Below are 23,087 nucleotides of genomic sequence, written 5' to 3'. Positions count from 1 at the left end.
ACTCTTGCGTGCAAATTTTATATCCGGTACGCGTGCAGAAGGAAACTTTCAAAGCGTAGAGCCTCAAAACACGGACGAAGGGAAATAAGTGAGCGTAATTGAGATTAATAGGAGTCAGCGATAGATAACGAATATTATCCGTGAATACACTTCTTGACAAGCTGTTTTCTTTTCGGAACAATTATCAGAGGCTTCCGATTTGGTCTTTGGCTCTGAGACATTTGGCGGTATACTTTCAACGTGCATGTATTGTGAATTGCCAACCATGTAAAACTTCAAGTGGAAGGAACCAGCTTCGTCACCTCCTCCTCCTCCTCTCTCCCCGCCGCAGAGTATCCGGAGCGCAGCGCGCTGGTGGGCGGTTCTGCGTCGCTGCCCTGCAACATCACGCCGCCCACCCTGGACGATGCCGTGGCGCTGGTGCTCTGGTACCGGGGCGACTCCGGCACGCCCATCTTCAGCCTGGACGCGCGCAACTCTCCGACGGACACCGAGCGCACGTTCGTCGACGACTCGCTCGGCTCACGCGCCTTCTTCAACCGGACGGGCGCCATGGCCACGCTGCAGCTGCAGCCCGTGCGCGACGTGGACGACGGGGAGTACCGCTGCCGCGTCGACTACAAGCGCTCGCGCACCCAGAACAGGATCGTGCGGCTCAACGTCATCGGTGAGTCGGTGCAGCACGCGGCCGCTTCACTTTCCGACTAGGAAATGCGACTGCCTTTAGGACGACTAGAGGTGTAACGCAAATTTGTTTTCATCGCCGCACACAGCTACGCTTCACTGCAAATAAAACACAAAACATATTATGTAAGACGTAATTGCGAACCATTCCTCCTCTCCTCTCCCACGTCGGTGTAATTCCTTTGCGTTTTGTTTACTGCAGTGTATCCTGCTGCGGACATCAACAGTAGGCCGTGTCTGTGCCAGATTCGGAAAAAAAATGTTGCGATGCGGATTCTGTAACTTCTGCATGATTCCTTTTTGCTCGTGAGACTTTCAAAGAAAGGGCAGTGCGAGCGGAAAACAAAAAGCTGTGACTTAAGTCCCACATATACAGGACGGGGTCTTTCTATGAGGCCAACGTCACGTAATATTTTATTGCGCTATGTACCATAAAAGCAGTGAAGAAGCCGGTAGCATTAGTTACCTACTACAATAAGGTATTTTGTGTGCCTTCCACTTGCCGGACTGCTTCAAAACTGTTTCACCTGGGCAGCTTTAACAGAGCAGCTTCAGTGTTAAAGTGAGGTTGTAGTCGCGATTACATGTCACCAAGTCTTGCACCGTACTGCTGCTCATCGTCACCATACGCCCAGCATCATCATCATCAGCTTAACTACTCTCCCTGCCTCAACAACAACAACATAGGCCCCTTCCACTGATCTAAAATTAGCCTGTAATACGCCTCTACCACAACAAGTCTCTACCACAACAAACTTTTGTAACCTCATCCGCCCACCTAACTTTTTCTCGGTCCTCTCAATGTTTGCCTTCGCTTAGGCTTTTAGCCATTATCTGCACTCCTAATTACGTACCCCATTCACCACCGCTTTCGTCATCTTGAACTCAGGTAGTCAGGTTACCTGAAATCTAGAAACACCGTTGCAAGTTCACATCCTGTCAGTCAGTTTCCAGCACACAGAAAAAAAGAAGAAAAAGAGGAGAAAGGAGAGTGAAAAGGGAGGAGATTAGGAAAGTTACGCATTATTTATGCAACGTAGGCAAAGCAGTTGCTCCAACTCTATACTGTTTGGATATTCTTGTCCTTTACAGTGCCTCCAACCGAAGTTGTGATAACGAATCGGACCGGTGAACCTCTACGCAACCGACCAATCATCGGGCCATTCAACGAGGGCTCGCCGCTGACGCTAGTTTGCAAGGCTCTCGGAGGTAAGTTTGCAGCTGAGCAAGTTGGCGAGTACGTGCGTCTCCAAAACCAGGCCAGAAACGGTGCATAATAAGGCAAAGGCACTGTACGAGCGCTGACTAGCTCCTCTCCCTTTTTTATGCACAGTGGTGACAACTAAATATCAAGGAATTATGCAAAAGCAACCGCAAGGTTATTTATGAATAAAAAAGCGTTCAAAACAAATCTCTACAAGTACCACTAGCACCTGCAATGCGGTCACCGCAGCGTAAGCACCCAGAAAGCCTGGGAAAGCAGAACACACTCGAAATGATCACATATGGTTTGGGTTTGGTTTGGGATTACAGGCTCGAACCGCTCTTGCCACTTGCAACCACATTTCTTATCTCTGTTGCAGCAGTGTTTGGAATATCTTAAACTAAATAATCCTGGTGGGTGTGATATGTTTAGTATTGATGTGCAGGATTTATTCATTCTTTGCCACATGATAGGCTCCTCCAGTGTGTTAAGAAATGTATAGTAGACGATAATGATGAAGAAGCATTCATTTCAAAGTGTAGTGTTTCTGTGGGCTCGTTTTTGGAGCTTGTGTCATTTTATCTTAAATCCACATTTGTTGAATGGGAAGGCAGGCTATATTTCAAAAAACAGGGGTGTGCATCGGCTCAAAAGTGGCTCCAGTACTTAGTAATATCTTTCTTTCCTATGCGGATAGGAGCATTAAAGTTAACTTAGACTACCGTGTAAAACAAATCTTCCGGTATGTAGACGATTATCTTGTTTTTGTTGAATCCCATGACTTCAAAGCACAGGTGGATGACATTTTAAAGACTTTTGAAAACTGCGGGTTTGGTCTGAAATTTACTTTTGAATTACCGGAAGAAAATCAGCTGCAATTCTTGGATATTAGATTGGAGAAAAAGGTGAATCATGTTTGTTGGTCCTTCCTACAGCGGTCGGAAAAGCCTTTGCTAAATTATCAGTCTGGGCATTCGAAAATAGTTAAATGCGGCATAGCAGTGTCTTGTTTAGGATCTGCACTTACTAAATCATGTATTCATACTTTAGGCAGCAGTTTCGATACGCAGGTTCAAAGGCTAAGGTCAGCGGGCTTCCCCAAAGATGTGATAGCGCTTGCTAGCAACAAGATCCTGAAGAAGATGAAGTCGTTTGGTAGACATGAAGCACAGGAAAATTCCGGCAATGATAGAACGAAGTATGCGGTAATACCCTACATTCATCAGTTATCCCATAGGCTTAAGCAGGTTGGCACTAGATATGGGGTTAAAGTGCTCTTTTCGGTCCCTAATAAACTTGGCAAGGTTTGTGCTATTGTTGACAAAAGAGCCCGGGAACATAAGCAAATAAGAGGCAAAAGAAAAAATGCATGCCAGGTGGATCATGAATCACCCTTTGTGCCATGTGCAGAGGGAGTGGTATATGACATACCTTTTAAATGCGGCAAGAATTACATTGGGCAAACCGGGAAATGCATAAATACACGCTTACGTCAGCATAAAACCTCTTTGAATGGTGCTCCTTCATCAAATCTGTCCCTTCATTACAGAGATTGTCATCTGAACAAACCCGGTGTGTCTAATAAAAAAGCATGCTTTCCACTGCTTAACAGGGCAAAGATTAAATTCAGACATCCAGATCAGCTGACTAGGGAGTTGTGTGAAGCCTATCACATTCACAAGAACAGCGACACGTGCGTTAGCACACCATCTGTAAACTTACATGAATGTGAAATTTTGTACCTAGATTCTTAACTTTCTTTTGCGTGCTTTTTGCGGGAAGCGCAGGCGCTTTGGGTTGTCAGTTGTGTGCATATAATCTGTGTTTTTTCAAATAAACTTTCAGTTGTTAGTAGCGCTTGTCCTTGTCTTCCTTCTCTGTTTCTTGTTCCTAGTCGCAGCGCTGGTGAAATTTTAACAGTGTTTGACATACCTCTCAGTAAAACCTCCTCGTCATTTTCCGGCGCCCCCATCTCAATTCCTAGATCTTCACGTCCAAAGCGCTAACGCTTTTTTTTTTTGCTGATAATTTCAGCTTCCATCTGTCGTTATACTTTCGGTTTCTCGCTACCTGTTCGCATTGCATTCAGTTGCCGAAACCATCCTTTATCGTTCAGCTCGGGTGCTGCGTCTTCGAGGCTGTCAGATCTTCGCACGTTTGCCGGATAGCGGCCGGCAGTGCTTGCATACGAAAAGGAAACACCATTCCCCTGTTTTCTGGAAAATTTGTTGTCTACTCCCTACTTGCACAGTGCCGAGTGCAAAGTTCCAGCATCTTCGGCTTGTTTTCAAAAGTTATTCTTTTGTATCTCACACCCTTGAAAGATTTTAGATTTCGGAAATGTCGGCTAATAGCACTCAGTTTTTAAAATCAAAAAGGGCTGATTCGTTAACAGAGAAGTAATACCGACGCATCTTTGGTTACAGGCGCGAAAAAAGACAGAACACAAGACAGAAAGACGGGACGAAAGAAACGCTGAGCAAAATAAAGAAGGCCCAAATATGCCTAAGCATATAAGGTCCTGCCCGTCACGCTCTTGTGAGCCATGTTTCTCTAGTGTACGAATTCTTTCAAAAAGCAAAGACACAAAAGCTAGGGAACTAATCGAAGCTTTTTTTTAGTGCAAAAAAAGGAAGCATGTGCGTCAGCGACACCTCCATATCATTGCACAAGGCTGAGAGCAATTTTTTCACCCGTTCGCTATCATATAAACTTTGAAGAAGACTGTATTCCTTGCATGTAAGGCGGCATATATTTATGCATGTTTTCTTCGAATAAATCAGTTGTGAGTGGCGCTTCGTCCCGTCTTTCTGTCTGGTGTTCTGTCTTTTTTCGCGCCTGTAACCAAAGATGAACAGTTACCGACTTGCCCAGCAAGACGTTCTTTAAATATTGACGCACTGAGTCCGCACTGAGCCGGCTGTCCATTCGCAAGTTAAGAAACAAAAACGTTGAAAAAGAAACAGTACGAATTACACCCGTGTTTTTTATACTCCGATGGCAGATTTTCTTAAAAAATAGTGGGATCTGAATGCAAAACTGAGAATTAAAAAATCTAGGGTGTTTTCTGCTACCTTTAAAAAGCATAAACACAAAACAGTTCTTTTATTAACATGCAAGTCTTTCCTTTTAACAAGTAACATAAAACAGTCGTAACTTGCTCCATAATGAAGCTAACAATAAGCTAACAATAAGCTTCAATGTCAAGCATAAAGAGAAGCAATATTTAGTTCAGCTGCCTAATTAATCGACAAGATTTACTGTCTCTGCCCGCACAAAGTAACTTTTTCCCAGTAAACAGAACAGTCTGCTTCGAAACTGAGCAGAATAGTTAATATACAGTTCTTTTTAGCCGAGCTTTTCAAGATTGTTTTACCAGGCAGTTCTCCGCTTTAAAGCTGATCGCAATTAGTTTCAAGAAGACACAATGGATCGAGCGTGTGGTCGCCTAGATCGCATCGCGTAGCTCGTTCAGTACTTCTCATGCTTTATCTTCGCCATGAAAGTCGATAAAATAGAAACTGTTCTTCAGCGGGTCTTTTTCCCCACTAGGTTCGTTGAGTGTGTATTTCAAGCTTTCGTGCCAGCTTTGCCCTACCTGCACTCGCAACAACATTTATACCATGCTAAGAGCAATCTCATCTGAAAGCTTTCAAATGACGACCTTAAATCTAACGTAAATAAAATGAACAAGGGTATTTTATTTACTTCTTTTACGATCCGCAGCAAGAGTGTTATTTTTTAACGCGAGCCGTTAAAATGAAGTTGTAGACAAATACAATCATTGAGCTACAAATAAATTTGACTAGGGACTCAACAACGTCGCTTAGTCACATGAGTAGTCCACCGGTTTCTATCCATCTGGATTGGTAGCATATGAAATCATGTGTTGAGATCACAATTTTAAGCAAACGTAAATAAATGCACTAAATGTCATCTGCTTTTCTAATGCTGCTTAGTTGGCATCTTGCACATATGTCCGAAAGAATCAGGTCCAGGTTAAGTTTTTTTTCTAAGATCGTCAGCTCGAGTCCCAGGATGTGCATTTGTCCCATGCACGCAGCGCCGCGTGTCCTTACTGGCTTTAACATTCGAATCCATTAAATGCAATTTTATTCTATAATGCGTCTTAGGCTACGGCATACAGCAAGCACAAATTCGTGCACGTAACTTCAAAACAAGTAGTAATAAAAGAAACACTGAAAGAGAACTCAAATTATTAGGCATTTTCTAAGGCCCACTCCAGTCACAGTAAACGCAAAAAAAGGGGTGCTCGTAATTTGTACCACCTTCAAAGGCAATTCCAGCTTATGCATCATCGGTAACGTGGTTGACAACGAGGCTCCCCTTCCCTGTCCCGAGAAAGCAAAATGCTATCGCCTGTCACACGTTCTCGTGTTTTCTTTCTTTTTTTTCCGGCATTATTGCGACTCCATAACGAGCGCATAATGTCTGCATTATGCAATGCGTCGATCTCTATCTCGGAGAACGCTTTATGTTGAGGCATATGTGAGTACCGGGGAATATGATTGATCACCCAAACTTTTGCCGTAGGTCCCGGGAGTATAAGTCTCGAACAAAGGGGGGTTTACTTATGCGTTGCATTGTCACCGTGTCATGAAGTTTAGCCGATAAGCCTGCGACAGTGATCGGTATCGCAGCCGTTGCTCAGCCCCTTCCGGCAGCCTAGAAGAGTTCAATGTGTTGCGGCAAGGTGATATACCAGCGAACGAAAAGCTCGCCCTCTACGTGGAGGCGTGCAAATTGATAGACTCGCATGCCACAACTTTGAAAGGGTGCCTGCATTTTTTTTCTGCCGAGTTTTGGTACACGCTCTGCGTAAGCAGCCCTCTCTATGTAATTATTAAATCAAATATCTGGGCCTTCTAAAACTGCACTTTGAATATCATCTCTACGGTTGGCTTTGTTGTCGATCAAGCGTTTCAAGCTTATGCTTGCGAGCAACAGTTAACGTAATCGGACACTGAAGGGCACATACGAGCCGGAAATCACGAACTTCTTTTCCTAAATATTATCTTCTGCCGTGGAATATTCTGTATTTCGTTTTGCTTCCAAGGAGCAAAAAAAAAATAAACTTATCTAGCCGGCATGCAGAAGCTAACAATATTTTTGGCATTCAAAGAGGTCATGAAATGAAAAACAAGGTATTATAAACCTACACAAGTCATCTGCTCTTCTTCATGCGAGCTTTATGCAGTTTACTGAAATAGCTGCCCTTCTGAAGTCACATTAAGTCAGCTCAGCCGAACGGTCCTGTCACACTGAAGCGCCGGCTGTCCCGCAAGGTTAATAAAGCGATAACTTTAAGGGGCCCGTTTTGTAGAAATTCCGGTGGCGCCCGTTGTTGTGTGCCAAAAGTCCAGATTTTTCTGATAGATGACTACGTCTCACGTGAAGTGGTGGATTTTAAAAACGAGTAAAACATTAGAAAACGGGCGATTAGAAGGTCGCAACATGACTCAAACGTCATTAGAGCATGTAAGTGTATGAAGTTATTGCAAAGCACTGAAAAGAAAGTTGGGTAGTTAGTCGGGAACCGAACCTCTCACCATTAAGTTGGGACCCAAACACGCGATCCATAGGCCACACAGGCACGCACGTGCAGCTTTATTAAAAAATTACCGACGATTACGTTACTTCCTAATGCGAAATTTGAGCGCAGCAAATAAGCTGTTTCACCTTTTCGATAGTGAGTCAACCCCAGCTGCGGAGTTGGTTTCAGGGACAACGCCGCCGATGCCGACACAAACAATATGATACCCTCGCTTCCGCAGCGCTAAGAACCAGGTCTAGCCGTGGGAAGGTGGTCACGTATTCGTCGACGTGCCGGGGCCTACGTGAAATAACCGGCGCGTCGGCAACTGAAGAGCACCCTATCCGCCACACAAGAACAGGGGAAGGGGGGGGGGGGACCCTTTCCTCCTCTTTCTGCATGGCGGCGACGGTGTTCTATGCAGTCACGTTATCTTGACTCTCTAGCGGCGTCAGCGGCATCCAGCGGTATCAGTCGGTCGCTGCTAGCGCTGGGGGGATGAAAGGGGGCGGAGCTGGTTACGAGGCCGACGACAACGCCGACGACGACGCGAAACCCAGGAACGGACGCCAAAGAGCTGCGCTCTAAAAGGGGGCCTTATATGTATGTCGTGTGATCTTTGACAAGTGTCCCGGAGGCGTCCGTCGACCAGTCGGCATGGTTGCTCAAGCAGCGCATATCAGTGGCCGGCACTGATAGATAGCGACAATTAGCAGCCAAGAGATATCCGGAATGGGACCGTGCCAGTCGGACACAAATGGTCACCTCCACATAACTGCTGGAACAGAGCCGGCACGAACAACCAAGTATTAAGGCCCGCCGGAAGCAGCAAGCAGGAGAGGTTGAAAGAGGCCCAAGGCAGCACGCATCCGCTACCCAACGGCTGCCACCTCCGCAATCGAGCTGTCACGTCTCCCAACCAGCTCCGTTCATCCACCGGCTCTGTTCTTCCAAACGTGGGTTGTGCCGCATACCAGCAAAGCGTTAGACCTGCTTCGCTGTGCCTGCGTCTGCTACGCCGCTACGCTTGCCACTTGCGCGTATCTGCAGTACTCAATGTCCCGATGGTGAGACGCGACTCTGACGCTCGGCTCGGACACTTACTAGCACCACACAACCCAATCAGTATTTCGCTGATCACACACCTTTAGGTAGTGGAAGGCAGGAACAATTTCTTAGTCGCCGCGGTGGCTCAGTGCTTATGGTGCTCGGCTGCTAGTCCGAAAGATACGGCTTCGATCCCGGCCGCGGCGGTCGCATTCCGATGAAGGCGAACTGCTTGAGGCCCATGTACTGTGCGATGCCAGTGCACGTTAAAGAACCCCAGGTGGTCGAAATTATCCGAAGCCCTCCACAGTGGTGTCCCTCATAGCTTGAATCGTTTTGGGATGTTGAACCTCATAAGCCAAACTACTTTCTTGCAGGCGTATGTCCGGCCGTGCAGACGTGGACCACATATAAACTGTTAAAAAGACGCCCAGTTGTCTTGTTAAGCGGAAGCAGAAATATGTTACAAACGTGTGAACAAACGGTGTCATAGCTTGTTGAAAAAAGGCGCAGTTTTGCTGTCCCCTGACGACAACACAGCAAAAATCACAACGTCAGAATCGTTTCTTCGCAGGTCGGCCTCCACCGCAGGTCACGTGGTGGCTAGGCGGAGAGATGGTGGATGACTCGTACTCTCCCGCTGGCGAAGGTGTTGTACGCAACGACCTCGTCATCGGCAAGCTGCAGCGTTCGGACCTGATGGCTACATACCGCTGCCAAGCGACCAACAACAACCAGACCGTGCCCGTGTCCACGTCGGTCTCGCTGGACCTCAATCGTGAGCCGCGATTTCTTCCTTATTTGCATGACCACAGCTCTATCTTGCTCATTAACTTTTCATTAACTTCTTATTAACGTATGACTTTAAAACACCAGCGAGAAAAAAAAATGCGGCCACAGCACGATGTTTCCGTTTTCAAATCAAAATTTAAGAAGAAAAACGGTCTAATCAGTAGAAAAATTAAGAAATAGCGGAGGAAGAAATAAGAATAGGTGACTCCGTTACAAAAACAAAGAGAATAAAGCCTAAGTTGATATATTCCTGTTGTTATTATTATCTCTGCTGTACTGGATGAAAAGTATCTATATAATATGTTCCTGACTGCACCATGTTGGGTTCGATTTAGTAAAACAAGCTTTGTATCGACGCATCGAGTTAAACCAACTCTCTCCTTGGGTGCTAGGCTGGCGAGAAATTTAGGAGGAAGGCAAGTGAGGCTTTTAGCTACTTCTGTAACCGTTAATTCAAATCACCCTAGTCCAGTGTGTCCAGGGGAACACTTCAATTTTTATGTAAATTTCAAATAAGCAATTACGTAACCATTCGCATATACCGAAACGCTGCTATACGGCTAAAAGAAGAGCTACACTCAGATCAGGACGGATTTTTCTTTAAGTATAAAGTTTCTGTTCAACATGCAAAGCTTTCCTTCAAAGCCGTACGGCAGTGCTTTGGTGAATGTTCATTAGTAATTACTGCCTTATTTTTTTAATAACCTTGAATAAGAATGTTTAATCGCTTTAGAATGCCTTCATACCTCTCTGGTAATGTACCATTTAATACGCTAAAGCCACTGGACTCCGTACAGGCTCGCACTTGTTTTCTCTGGTCACAGTGCGACGAATGTGAAAAGCAGAAAATGTTTTTTTTTTCAAGTGCAGAAGGTAGATTCACATACAGTATGCAACATGGACAATTTCCAACACTGAAGATGCAGAAAACAAAAATTCTCATCTGAGCAGTGCTTGCTTTCTTTAGTGATGACGAGCTGAGGGACGCCACGCACATAAAGAAGGTAACTTTTTAGCGTGCAGCAGCTTCAGTTGCGAAAGATCTCTACCACATGTTAAGGAATAGAAGCGCAGCGCGATACAAGCAACTCCGTGTGAAAACCATATGGGCAAGAATTTTCCTGCCCCGATATCGGTACGTCTCTCTCTTCCAATCTGTGCGCAGAAAAACCCACGAATGCCAGTTAATCTCATTGGTGGCCATCCAGCCATGCTAGTTTGATAAGAGATTAGTAGCGCCTCATTCATAGGCTCTCATTTCAGCAGTGTGTTACAAAACTCCGCACAACGTGCACTGCAATAACCTTGTTTAGATAAGATGTCCTGGCTCAGAGCGCCGCCTTGCTTCCAACACGGTTACGAACCAATCCACTGCAAGTTACTCTCAGACACCATAACGTTACACAATTTTTCTCTGCGCTTTCCTCGCGTATGAATAAACCCGTATAGAAACATATGGCTTGGAGTCCCAGAGATTCATCGTACTGGAATAGATGTCGTTCACTGTAAGCGAATTAATAAGCACGAAAGGAAGTTTCGTAACGCACGAATCAGCCTGCACGCATAATAACTTCTTTCTTCATCGCTTGTGTGTATGGTTGCGCCACACGTTTAAACAGAGCAGCCGAAAAAAATTACATCTGTGCTAGTGAAAGCTGCGTTGCTTAACGAGACAGTTCTTGCACGTCGTACAAACCCTTCTTCACGGCTATACCTTCTTCGCCACACTCAGACGCCGCCAAACTACGTGTCACGCATGTCGCTACTTACCGACGTCAAGTTTTTTAAGTGCCATAGTCTTTCGCACACGTCGCGCACATACCCAAACGGATTGCTCACAAAGTCGCCCTGAAAGGCCCGAGACGCACTGGCACTTTAACTGAGTTTCACCGCATAGTCCGTCGACTAGCGAGTCTTGAAATCGTCTTGAGGCTGCTGCTGAGAGGCCCCGGCACGCCGCTCAGCCTCCTGGCGACGCCGCTTTGCTAGGCGTTCCTCTCGTTGTTCTGGCATCTCCGCTGCGCGCTTAGCCTTAGCCTGTTCGTTCTTCCTCTCGATAACCGATAACTGCCAGGCAACCACTTGGGACTCAGCGAATTCAAATCTTACGCTCAGCAGCGCCTTTGCTTTTCTTCTCCATGGTTGTAGCCTGGCTGTCGTTCCTCATCATCCTCTCCTCCTTCTTCTCGGCTCCGGCGAACCAGCTGCGTAGCTGTGACGTCACTCGCTCCTCGCGCATGCGCAGCTTGTCTCATCCACGCTCACGCAGAATTGCTCATCCCCGGCCAGTGTAGCTCACGCTACAAAAATTTTTGTTGTTATTACAAGTTCGTGGCCGAAAATGCTACAAAAAATCTATTGCGAACACGAAGTTTTCTGTGGCGTTTTTCGCTGTGAGTAGCAACAGAAAAGCGCTGGGTGACGCTTTTTAACTTTTTTGCTCTCAAACTGTGAACTTCACATGGTTGATGGCGGTCGTACGTTGTACTGCTATTTACGGCTTTACTTTTGTATCGCCGTTACCAGAAACATGTGGACAGTGGTGCTACCCAAGTTCTACTAAGGAGGCGGTCGGCATTGACTGGGATCAGGCCCGACTTTCTCGCGCGGTAAAAATTCAGTTTGATTTGCGTTTAACTAAAAGATCAGACCTCCATTCTGTGTTCGTTTGGGTTCCTACACTTGTTTTTATGTCATGTATACATGCGAAAAAAAAATGGCGTCGACCGCTTCCTGGGAGTTCTCAACAGCAGGCCATTGACGAAAGACCACATATCGAGCACTTGTTCAAAGGCTGGGAAAGGTATCCAGGCTGCTTGGGCTTTACTACGGTTCTTCCACAGCGCTTTTCTCGCGTGGAGCTGTGGTTAAGCCCTTATTCATGTGCTTGTGTGTACGCCCACCTCTGTCTGTCCACATCATCCCTCATAATAATCCTTTTTCCTTCCCTCGTTTCTCTCTCCAAGTTCAAGGCGGCAGGAGTGAGAATAATGGCTACTGTTGCCCTCACACACTATCCATTCCCTTAAATTCCATTATCATTGCGACGGGATACTTGAACGGTGTCGTGAAATTCAAAATATTGGAGCGTGTATTGTGGCCAGGGTCAGCTGACTGCTTGCTTAGTTTTTTAGCCTTCAATAGGCCTTTTTCCTGGCGAAAATATCTCCAATTCTGCTTCCGACCGTTTTTCAGGTTTTCTGTATGCCCTGTCGCCAACCTCTGCCGACATTTGCGTCATAGTTTTCAGCAGCACTCGTTTATTTAAATGGTGGAATGAATTGCTAGAATGTATCTGTCAGAAAAGCTCCGTTATTTTGTAGAGCTGTTATTAACTTAGCAAGTTGTTTGCTGTAAATTGTTCTTGTGGCAACAAATTCTGACATTGAAGCACAGTTAAACAAAATCAGCAAAAGTTTCCATACTGCAAGTTTTAGCAAAGCCGCAATTACGCACTAGTAAAAACTGTACATGTAGCTAATTTCTTGTCCTTAGTAATTGAAGAATTATCTTGCAACCTCAACCAAGTAGCAGTTCTCGCGAAATTGGCATGCTTAACATGCAAACGAAGGGACCTTTAATTTTCGCAAACATTTTTAAAATATGGCGAAAAGCCGCGCAGTAGACAGCTTGCAAAAGTGTACTCCATGGACCGCACTCATAGTTTCATTGGCTGGCGTTTTCATTGTACAAACCGCAGGGGTTGACCGAATTTATTGTTCAGAGACCTTTAATCGTGCACTCTTAAAAAAGTTAGTAAAAAGGCGGTGAAAAGTAAGTGCCGTAGTTACTAACTCTGACTCAATTTTCCTACTTTTTATCAGCTATTTACTGCCATCTTCAAGGTATAGGTAGTAAAAGTAGCTCTTGCTACCTTTACACTAACTATGGACGCTAGTTTCTACCTAGTTAGTAACCGTTCCTTTAACCCTAAAATAAAGTCAAAGAATATAACTGACACAGACTGTCGTGTCAATAAATTTGTTTTGTAATTAAACATCTCTGCAGGGGCGTGTGGTCAGGTAGACTAAGCTGTTTCTACTATCTCAACTTCATAATTAACGCTGGTATCTTAGCTCAACCGTTAAGATCCACTAGCCCGTAAATGGGAGTCAATTTTACGGAGTATATAAGACTGAGAAAGATTTACCTGCACACGCGCAGTGCGCGAGCGTGTTTCTTTCGGATTTGTGCTTTTCTTGCATTCTGAACCTTTTTCTGCGCAGGGTAAGGTTGTTGATGCCATCAACTTGCATAATTTGTAGATGTAATGCGCGATAAGCCTGAACCTAAATGTGTGGTTTACGGCCAGCATGCTCTGATAGCTCTATCTAGTTTCAGAAATTAGTCAAACTGACTATGAAGCTTTTTATTTTTCCGGTATGCGTAAATTTGACAAGCCACGCCAGCACACCGTACGAAGAATCTAGAAACATAAGCGAGTTTCTATTCATTTTCCTAGTAAATACTGCTAGCTTCCCGTTACTAACTGCAGGTTGCAGCCGTTACTAACTCAATGGGTTAGTACTGTTACTAACCTTCCCGTTACTAACTGCAGTTACTAAAAGGGTAGTGACATATGTGACAACCAATTACTATCCCAAAGCTAGTAAATACTGCTACCTTTTTTATAATAGTGTGGCTCCGCTGCCCGGGTTTAGGCGCCTTTAACAATCCTCTAAACTTTGAAAAATATCTATAATGAGGATATTACAGAAAAAAGTGCTACCAATCCCAATAAAATGTAAGGCAAGCGAGCTAAATAAAATGGCGTCCAATTCGCTCTTCAAAGTCTTATGCAGGAACGACTGCAAAATGAACGAGAATATTTAGGTGAAAAACATATAGAAAGTTTAGTCAGCTTGCGATGAAAACCGCCCTGTTCTAAAGCCTACATTCAGGACCCAAGTAAGCGGGGCGGCTCATTCTTCACCTTCTGCCCCTATGACGGATGAGGGCAGCAGCCAACATCTTTTGTTTTTGCAGGGATCAACTGCCTGAACAACGACACAAAAAGTGGTAGACCCTGTAAACTCATGAGGAACTGTTTGAAAAAATGTGATGTAGTGCAAGGAATAACCTGTACATACAAAAAAAGGAAGCCAAGCAAGACGGGTGTCGCGTGTGTTTTTGCGAATGATAGCCGCAAATTCTGAACTCAGAAGCTGAGTCTAAAATCGTATGAGCCCCGCCGCGGTGTCTCAGTGGTTACGGCTCTCGGCTGCTGACCCGAAAGACGCGTGCTCGATCCCAGCCGCGGCGGCCGAATTTCGATGAAGGCGAAATTCTAGAAGCCCGTGTACTGTGCGATGTCAGTGCACGTTAAAGAACCCCAGGTGGTCGAAAATTCCGGAGCCCTTCTCTACGGCGTCTCTCTTAGCCTGAGTTGCTTTGGGACGTTAAACCCCAATAAACCATAAACCAAACCAAAATCGCATGAGATGGAGGTCAGTCGTCCAACACCATACATCGGCAAGTCTTCAACTTTGGGATATAAACAACACAATACATATCCGTTGTTGCTCTGAGTTTTAAGACAGCCTGTAGCTGACGCTCATTTTGTCAAATAAGAAAAGCTGTTTCGTGAATACACTCACAGACCTTGATCAATTAGAACTACCCTAACTTAAGCGATATTTTGAAATCGTGTAGAATACGCACCTCTTCTAATTTTTATAAGACACTGACAGCGTTAAGCTGGTAAACCTTAAAAACAAGCTACACGTTCGAGCCCACCTACCCAGTCCAGAATGTAATTTCGAAGTCCACTTAGGAGATGTGACTCAGGCTTCACTCTACTTCGTCAACTATGTAACTTGCGCATTAACGCTGTCTGCTCGGTAGCGTGCGAACTAATGCAGCGAACTTCAGCGCAGTACTGACGCAATGCACGGCCCGTGAACACACAGTGAGTACTCTAAATTATACGCTCCATCTTTTGCCCCTTCCTTTTAACAAACTTGTCACGCATCGTGATGACACGGGTGGCTTTGTATTGCACTACAGGGATCCACTTCACACAGAGCTAATGCTAATCACATGGAAATGTATACAGCGAAACGGGAAACAAATGAGCAAATATTCAGGATGATGGCAGTCGTCTAAGAAGCAGTCTGGACAGTGGGCGATGACGAGAGCTCACCAAGGGGACAACAACCTGAGAACAAGCATGCAACATGGCGGCGATTCGTCACAACTAAGGCAGCCCTATAGATCTGCAGGTCATTTCTGCTGCCTGCTACTCTCCACACGCAGATGAGTGAAACGTACTCTGCCGTAGTCATCCACCTCTTACTCGCTCTCAATCGAACCTCTACACGCGGTCAGTCTCTTGAAGGGGGGGCACGGCAGGGACTCAGGCCAAGAGCCGACGGGCCCTGTCAAGGAAACGTCAGCGCCCAGCGTCCGTGGCTTTATTGCGGTGTAACAACGCCGGCGGTCCGTGGCCAGTGAGCGGTCCGCTAGCAATGGCACCGCAGGGAGGAATCCCCCGTTGCCGGCGGCTGCGGCACCGTGCACCGCAGCATCAGGCTTCGCAGTGCAAAAGGGCCGCCTGTGGCATGACGGCTGGGCCCAGCGAGCGTGCAAGCGCCTCTATTGTGTCCATATTGCCCCAGAGCGACCACTGGCTGCACTTCGCCTGATTACTCCTCTCTGCTTGCCAGGTCGCTCTTATCGACTGCGCCAAAGCTGGCCCCCGCTCCCTCTGTGTATACGAAATGCAATATGCGTCTCTGCGCTGAAAGAATAGAATATGGAATATCACTCCCTTTTCCACTTCACCCCCCCCCCCCCCCCCCCCTTTCAACCTCTCAGGCGTGTTCTTCTCGGCTTTATTTTCCCATTTCTTCTTAGAACAGACAACTCATGCGACTGCTCAATAGCTGCCCTCTGGTGGGTTTCTGGGCCGCCAGTCACGACGCGAGTGGCGAGCGTTTATTGCCTAGTCGCTGTTTCTGTCGTTGTTATTGTTTGAAAATGGTCCATTATAGTTGACGTACTGTTTTCCAGCGGAATGTGGAATGCGCTCGCACGGTGGCACTGCTTTTGCGTCACGCTGCTGTTGCGGAATGCCACGTGGAACACAACCAGAGCACAGCCGTGCGTTCTGTTGGCGACTGCGAAAAATTTTGCGAGGAATTCTTGAGGCAAGTGCCTTCCCGGGAGCCGTGGAGTACGCCCTTGCTGTAGCGATTACGCGGAGCCCGTTTCCAACGTCTCTTCTCGGCTTCCCTTATGCGATTCTGCATTTCAAGGGAGGTTTTCGGTCTCATAATAGGCGGTCCTCTGCGGCTGCTTGAATCGCTGCTTTCCAGCAGACCCCACTCCGCATCGAGTTTCCGAGTCAAGCTTTATATTGTAAATTCATTATAACAATTATGTCGCGATAAATTATGCCAAAAACACCTTTATTTTCGTATTCTTATCAAACTTAGTTTAGGTTGTGTTTTCCGTAGTACTGTCATACTTCGAAAGGAGCTTATATAAATAAAAGTACCGGATTAATTTACCTAATGAGCATTGCAGTGGATTACCCCAGGCCGTTAATGACGTGGTGCAAGAGTCTTCACTTTGAGCAGCTTGTGATGTAACACCGTCTAGACCAAGTGACGCTTCTCCGCTAATGGCAGCAACGTAGAAGTTACTTTGCGATTGAGCTCTCCTTTTCTTTTCTGTTCCCTTTTTAATCGTTTCGTGTCCAGCAACGTTCCCAAGCGTAGGGCTGAGGCTTTTGCGCTAAACTTCTTAAAGTGAGCTTTCAGCGGTGAAATAACTAGTTTGAACAATCTGTTGATTCGTACTTTAAAAAATTCAAAGCACCTAAAAATGAAAGAGGACGAAAGAAGATTGTTTGTATGACATCTCGTCTCACTCTCCTTTTGCACGTAGTGATATTCTAGCAGTTTAGATTCAAGGGTCAATATCAGCCGATAAATTCTAACTGTTTCCTTCCTTTTGCTTTTGCGCTGTTTCTTCGTGGCGTGAGTTTTTTTTTTATTCTTTTTTAGGCGACATCCAGAGATACTACACTTAGCTGAAAACGACTGGCATCCCTTTAGGTAATTCTAGATTCGCATGTCCACGGTCGGAACAAAGTTTTCTACATGTGTGACGTCATTGCTCAGCGTGTCCAGCGAGCGTTTAACATTACAGTACTTTTCCATCTGAAAGAAGGCTCAAGTAGTATAACCGCAAGTTATTACCGAATTAGTTCTCACAAGCACACAGCGCGCATTTCTATCAAGGGAAACAGGGAAGGCTTCAACAAAGGGAAGCGGGCAGAGATCGGCCTCAGGAACACATCACTGACCTGCTGCTTCCCACGGGGGGGAAAAGAGGAGAGGTAAGGAAAGGAGAAAGGAGGGATGAAAACGTGTAGTGAGAGGTTTTTATAATGCAGTAAGCTGCACACATCATATCGTAAAAGATGTAGCAATCTCCAGCGGCATCTCGGTTGGAGATCACATGTTCTGTCTTCATTTTCATCCGTGGGCTCTGAATCCTTGTTTTTTTTTTTTTTTTTTCACTTGGACCGCACGGCCACTGCGCCTACCATAGCACTTTCCGTAGCAGGTGGTAATGACGGTGATTGTAACCGAAGCTCATTATGCGCCTTTTCTAGTCGTAGCACGAACGAAATGCGCTCGTTGGTTTTCGGTTTAGGACCACCAGTTTTTTTTTTTCTTTTAGCCATTCGAAACGCATAACGCATAGAGAGAAGAAAAAAAAAGAGGCCATCACCAACCGGTGCTGCAATGTTGTTGGCTTAGTCGATGCTTGCTTGCAACCACGCTTCTCACGAAGGGGTCACGCACAAAATGGTTTTTGTTCTTGTTATTTACGCTCCCTGTATCCAAGCGTTGGCGGGCCGTAGCGGTGACCGGAATAGTAATCCATGTTTAATGAGTTCCTCTTCATTAGGAGGGGTTCAACCGCGCTCATGTATGATTCAGTTCGCGCCCCTTTTGGAAGCGTGATGCCGTTAAAGCAGGCCTGCAGACTAAGCCGATGGCGTTGCTCGGTGCTGATTGTTTTTCTTGCGCTTTCTCGGAGAGAAAAGCGTGAATGACCGGTGTTCGCCCGAAGCAACGGAATTAGAAGACCTAAAATATTAAAGCATTCGCAGAACAAAATGGCACACGCCTATCTAGATCCTCTTCCTCTGTGAAATCGCTGGACAGGTGGAATAGCACAGGCTTGCATGAGCGATTACGTCACAGTTGGCTGAAGCCTCACTCAGCGGAATCACTTGGGGCAGAATAATTAAAGCGAAATTGTGGTGAGTAAGGTAACGCGTAAGCGTGTTCACAAGAGTTCTTTGCAGTTCATGTTCTTCACCTCACTATGCGTGTCTAAACTGTGGATTCCATTCACATCAGTGTACCCAAATTAAGTACAGGTGTTTTTTGTGAGTCTAAGCGGAAAGCCCGTCCGCAGAAGCGCTCCCGTCGTGGATGAGAGCACAGATAGGCAAGTACAAGAATTCTTCGCACAGTTCATGTCCTATAAAGAAGACAACATCGAGGCTTGCGTTGGTAAGTTGCAGTAATGGCATTCAAGTACACACGGCATTACGAGCAGAGTAAAATGCATATCGAGGAACAAGAAATGGAGTGTATGAGCTCACATGGGTACAATACAAAGGCCGCTACAACATGGCAAAACTTTATGCGCAATGCCGAAATCATTTGGGAAGACGCGCACCACGAAAGACCATAGTCTGAAAACAAAGCAAATGACCTTGAACAAAACAGTGAATTTGTGCAAACAACTACACCGATGAAAATTACGCCGCAGTGTTGACTATGACATCTGAATGCAATCTAATCACAAGTTTTCTGAGGAAAGAAAGGCATCTTGAAGAGTGTTATACCCAATTTCAGATAGAAACATGCGGTGCCTGAACGCGGTGAACTGAACGAGGTCCAACTTGTCGCTGTTCCTTTTTTTTTTTCTTGTATAGGCAGACCCATAAGAGACGGTTAAGGGTCGTCAGTTGGAAGTTTTTCCGTTGCTTTTTATTCGCTGCTTAAAAAAGAAGTTTCAGGTTTTTTTTCTTTGTTCATCATTTCTACAAAAGTGGAATCCTCCCGGAAGCTAAACTACACAACCCGACCCAGTTTACGGCAAAGTCCAATGCTGACTCCGTTGTATAACTTCGCTCTGACTCCGAAGCATGCACTTTATTTTCATCCGGATATTACAGTCGCTTGAGATGGGGGAAATTTAGACGTCTCTTCTTGAGCGGAAATGGTCGATGCGTGATGACTTCCAGTGTAAGTATAAAGTGATTCGAGTTAAATCGCAAGATTCAGGCCATTTCCGGCAAGTGCGACCTAATAGTGGCACCAGGAAATTGCTGAGACGCCGCTACAAGAACGAAAGAAAACTTAACAGAGGTCCATCATTCCGGTCACCTCAAAAAAGGTTCTAAAGACCAGGCAGCCGTAACAAGAAACGACGTGTTCGCTCTAAGCAGTAAATGGCAGCCTGGCTGTTTTAGAAACTAGTAAGCAGCCTGGTTGCATCAACAATTTGTGTTAAAAATACTGGTTAGCTTTATCGTTCTTTAGACTGCTTCAAGTTAAGGATGCTGCACAGGAAGCAGAACGGAAGCAAGACGCATTCCAACTATTAGACAATTTGACCATCAATCAAAAACCACGGCGTCGTGTCCTACAGGCAGCAAATATTTCGCGAAGCGTGCTCTATCGTACTCGTTCTTTCCTTCAGAGACTGCGCCGCTCGCGCAGTCACAACGAGTTCAACTGTATTGTGAATTTCTCTATTTCCTAGAAAGAGTTGGTATAATACTTGGAAATGAAAAGCAAGCGAGAGAGAAAAGCAGACACGAATATGTTCAGAACTTGGGGGACTCGTTAGCAACATTCCTAAAGGAGAAAATGAGATAGCGTTTAGTCTGATGTTCTGCAGTGTCTAATGAGCACGCGTATACAAATGCACGACTGAGTCGGAATGGAGCCAACTGCTTGGTATGCCGTGACGAAGTCGTTTCCTTTCCCGTGGCTCTACTTTTCTCTCGCGAAGTTTCACAAGCAACCGGGAATAAAGGCACTTTGCACTGCAGGCCTGATTGAGAATTCAACTTCTCCTACACGTGCTCTATAGTGCTCCGAAAATAGCTTTAAGTATGGAGCAAGCCGAGCGAATATAATTCGACGCATTCTTTCAGTGCGCGTGTTGTTATTTCTTTTCTGAAGATTAGGTTCTGTTCCGAGTTCATTTGTGCGCTGAGGGCACCAGTCTAATCACGCGCCGCGTGTAGTGTCCGGTTCTTCAGCAGTCTGCTGTTTGAAATTTTCGTTATTCCTGCAGTTCCAAACCTGACCTGAGTTTTCTGCTTACGAGCGCGCTGAATCAAGCGCAGTGCCATTTCTTGAAAACGCCAGGAACGAAAATGCTACGATTGCAACGGCAGAAAGGGGAAAGTTCACGCTTCAACAAAGACGAAGTTCCTAGAAATAAGGGCACAAATGCAAAGAGCCATAAAAAAAGAGTGGTTAAAAATATATTAAAAATATATATTTTTAGCGTCTCGTTCAAAGTTCGTATGTGCCGTTTCTAATTTTATGTCAGGGCTTCCTGTATGAGAGTCAACTGTTAGGCTTAAACAAGGTCTAACCTCTTGCTTCCAACTCAGTCATGCGCGCCGCTTAAAACGGGATAGGTGTAGATCAGGAGATTTTTTTTCTGAAATTCAGAACTATTTCAACCAACGTACCTTAACTACTTCTTGTATAAGCCAGTACACTAAACAAATTCTAAAAAAAAAAAATTAGTCAGCTAAGTATCAAAACAAGCTGCCCTTCGTGTTTCATGATTTGCTTCTAGACGCTCGGCACTAAACGACAATAGGAAAACTCATTGCACAAGACTGCAAGTCTTCTGTACACTAAGGACAGTTACAGCAAGCGATAGGAGCAAGTGTGGATAAAGAGACAGGCACCAGGAGCTCCTTTTTATTCATCCAGTTATATTTCTTATTCGACAAAGCATAAGCAAAACAACATATTACAGCGTTTATGGCTTCGGTAGTTAATACGTTTGTAGCACCATACAAGCACTATTTTACTTTTTTAACGATATTTAATCATGATCGTGATCCAATTCACCTATCAAGCAATTATATTTTCGCATTCAATCTACAGCGAAAAACGTTTACTGAAGAAAAGGCCACTTTACTGCAGCTTGACCAGCTCCAGTCATCCATCGGCAGGGATTTACGATGCTTTCTACACGAATATACAAAGTAGGTTGATTCCTTGTGGTAACTAAAATAAAACAGGAAAAATGCAAGACAAAAATACACGTCGCTAGAAAGGGAGCAAATAGATAATAAAATTGAATTAATACACCAATACTTTGTGTAGTGACAGTAACATTATTTTGGGATAGCAGTACAATATAAATTTGCTGTGGCCACATTCATTTAGTATTGTCGACAACGTGATGTTCCTGGGTGGCTGGCGTTGAACAATACAAGGAGCACGTAATCAATAGCAATATTGAAAAAAAAAAGTTTGGTTTGGTTTGGTTTATAGGGTTTAACGTCCCAAAGCGACTAAGGCTATGAGAGACGCTGTAGTGGAGGGCTCCGGAAATTTCGACCACCTGGGGTTCTTTAACGTGCACTGACATCACACAGTACACGAGCCTCTAGAATTGTACATGAAAATGCAACAACGATCTGGTATACCTCTCGAAGTTCCAGCGCAGACAGATCGAATGATCGCCGGGTTGAACTCCGCGGTGATTGCCACCCCACTCGAGTCATCGACACTTCGATAGCCAGGCGCTCGAGATGACGAGCACGCAGACGCCAAATGCGAACGACGTCTGCGTATCTGCCTCATAAACTATGCTCGGACTGCCATTTCTATCACGGTCAACTTCCGCGCCTCGCCCCCTTCGCAACTTGCACCTGCACCGCGGAACTCCGCCCGCTCGCCATTCACGAATCCTTTCCGCTCCCTGAACTCGTCCCTGCGCCCGGCGATTCATTAGGCCGCGAATCGAGAATTTCTTCCGGCGCACGACCGCCTTGTACTACGGGCTTTCCCTACACGCCGTGGCGGCCCTCGCATTGTCCGCCTCGTTTCACCGCCGCGCGAGGCTCTCTCGAGTCGATGATTACGAGGAATTCGAGCGCGCCAGCCGCTGGAAGTGAGGGAGCGAGAGGCCGGCTCAAAACCGAGGGCCCGGCTCAAAGCCCGCCGGCCGGCCGGCACTGCCCGCGCGTCGAGGGGCTGCCAATGGCTGCCGGTGCCTGAAGGCCATTATGGCAGTTCGCGTCGCCCCAGATATTATCGAAAAGAGGCGCACCGGCGCGCTGACCATGTGAACTAATTAAACGCCGATGATGTCGACTTGGAGGGCTTTATGTAGACGCACTCACAGAGCTATATATAGGTGGTCATTTAAGCAAGTGTTCTGGATTCTCAAAGCAACGCGTTTTCTTGCGAGCTGGATATCTTGTATATTTGTCGAGTGGAAAAAAAAAACATTGCTCTAGTAGATATTACATCCCAGAAGCTCCCAGATCTAACTGTCCTACAACTTTACCATCACAGATCTACAAGATACTCTCTACGTACTCATGGTAAAACGTTTTATTTAATAATATTATTCACTCTGGCCTCTAAAAAGAGCTTCTAATGATTGATTGTGGAATGTAAGAGGCGTGAGCAAAGGATGACTGAAGAAATCACCAAAGATTTAAAGATACTACAGCAATGATATTAACATGGCTTGCAATTGCATATAATAATTTATTTTCTACACAAG

The 23,087-nt window shown here is 45.5% G+C and overlaps 1 protein-coding gene across 3 annotated transcripts in view; it reads left to right on the top strand.

Moving 5' to 3' along the window:
• The window catches only part of LOC149340418 (nephrin-like), a 620,707-nt gene that overhangs the window by 515,523 nt on the left and 82,097 nt on the right, over nt 1–23,087 (top strand). For all 3 annotated transcript variants that reach the window (XM_089549188.1, XM_089549186.1, XM_089549187.1), the window contains 3 exons: nt 332–667; nt 1,777–1,893; nt 9,064–9,267. In XM_089549188.1, coding sequence (XP_089405314.1) covers nt 332–667; nt 1,777–1,893; nt 9,064–9,267 — 657 coding nt within the window. The remainder of the gene's footprint in view (nt 1–331; nt 668–1,776; nt 1,894–9,063; nt 9,268–23,087) is intronic.

This window comes from Amblyomma mixtum, chromosome 6, assembly GCF_055824585.1.
Source record: "Amblyomma mixtum isolate Tamu chromosome 6, ASM5582458v1, whole genome shotgun sequence".
In the NCBI taxonomy this organism is placed as follows: domain Eukaryota; kingdom Metazoa; phylum Arthropoda; class Arachnida; order Ixodida; family Ixodidae; genus Amblyomma; species Amblyomma mixtum.
This window is presented reverse-complemented; position numbering and strand designations above follow the sequence as displayed.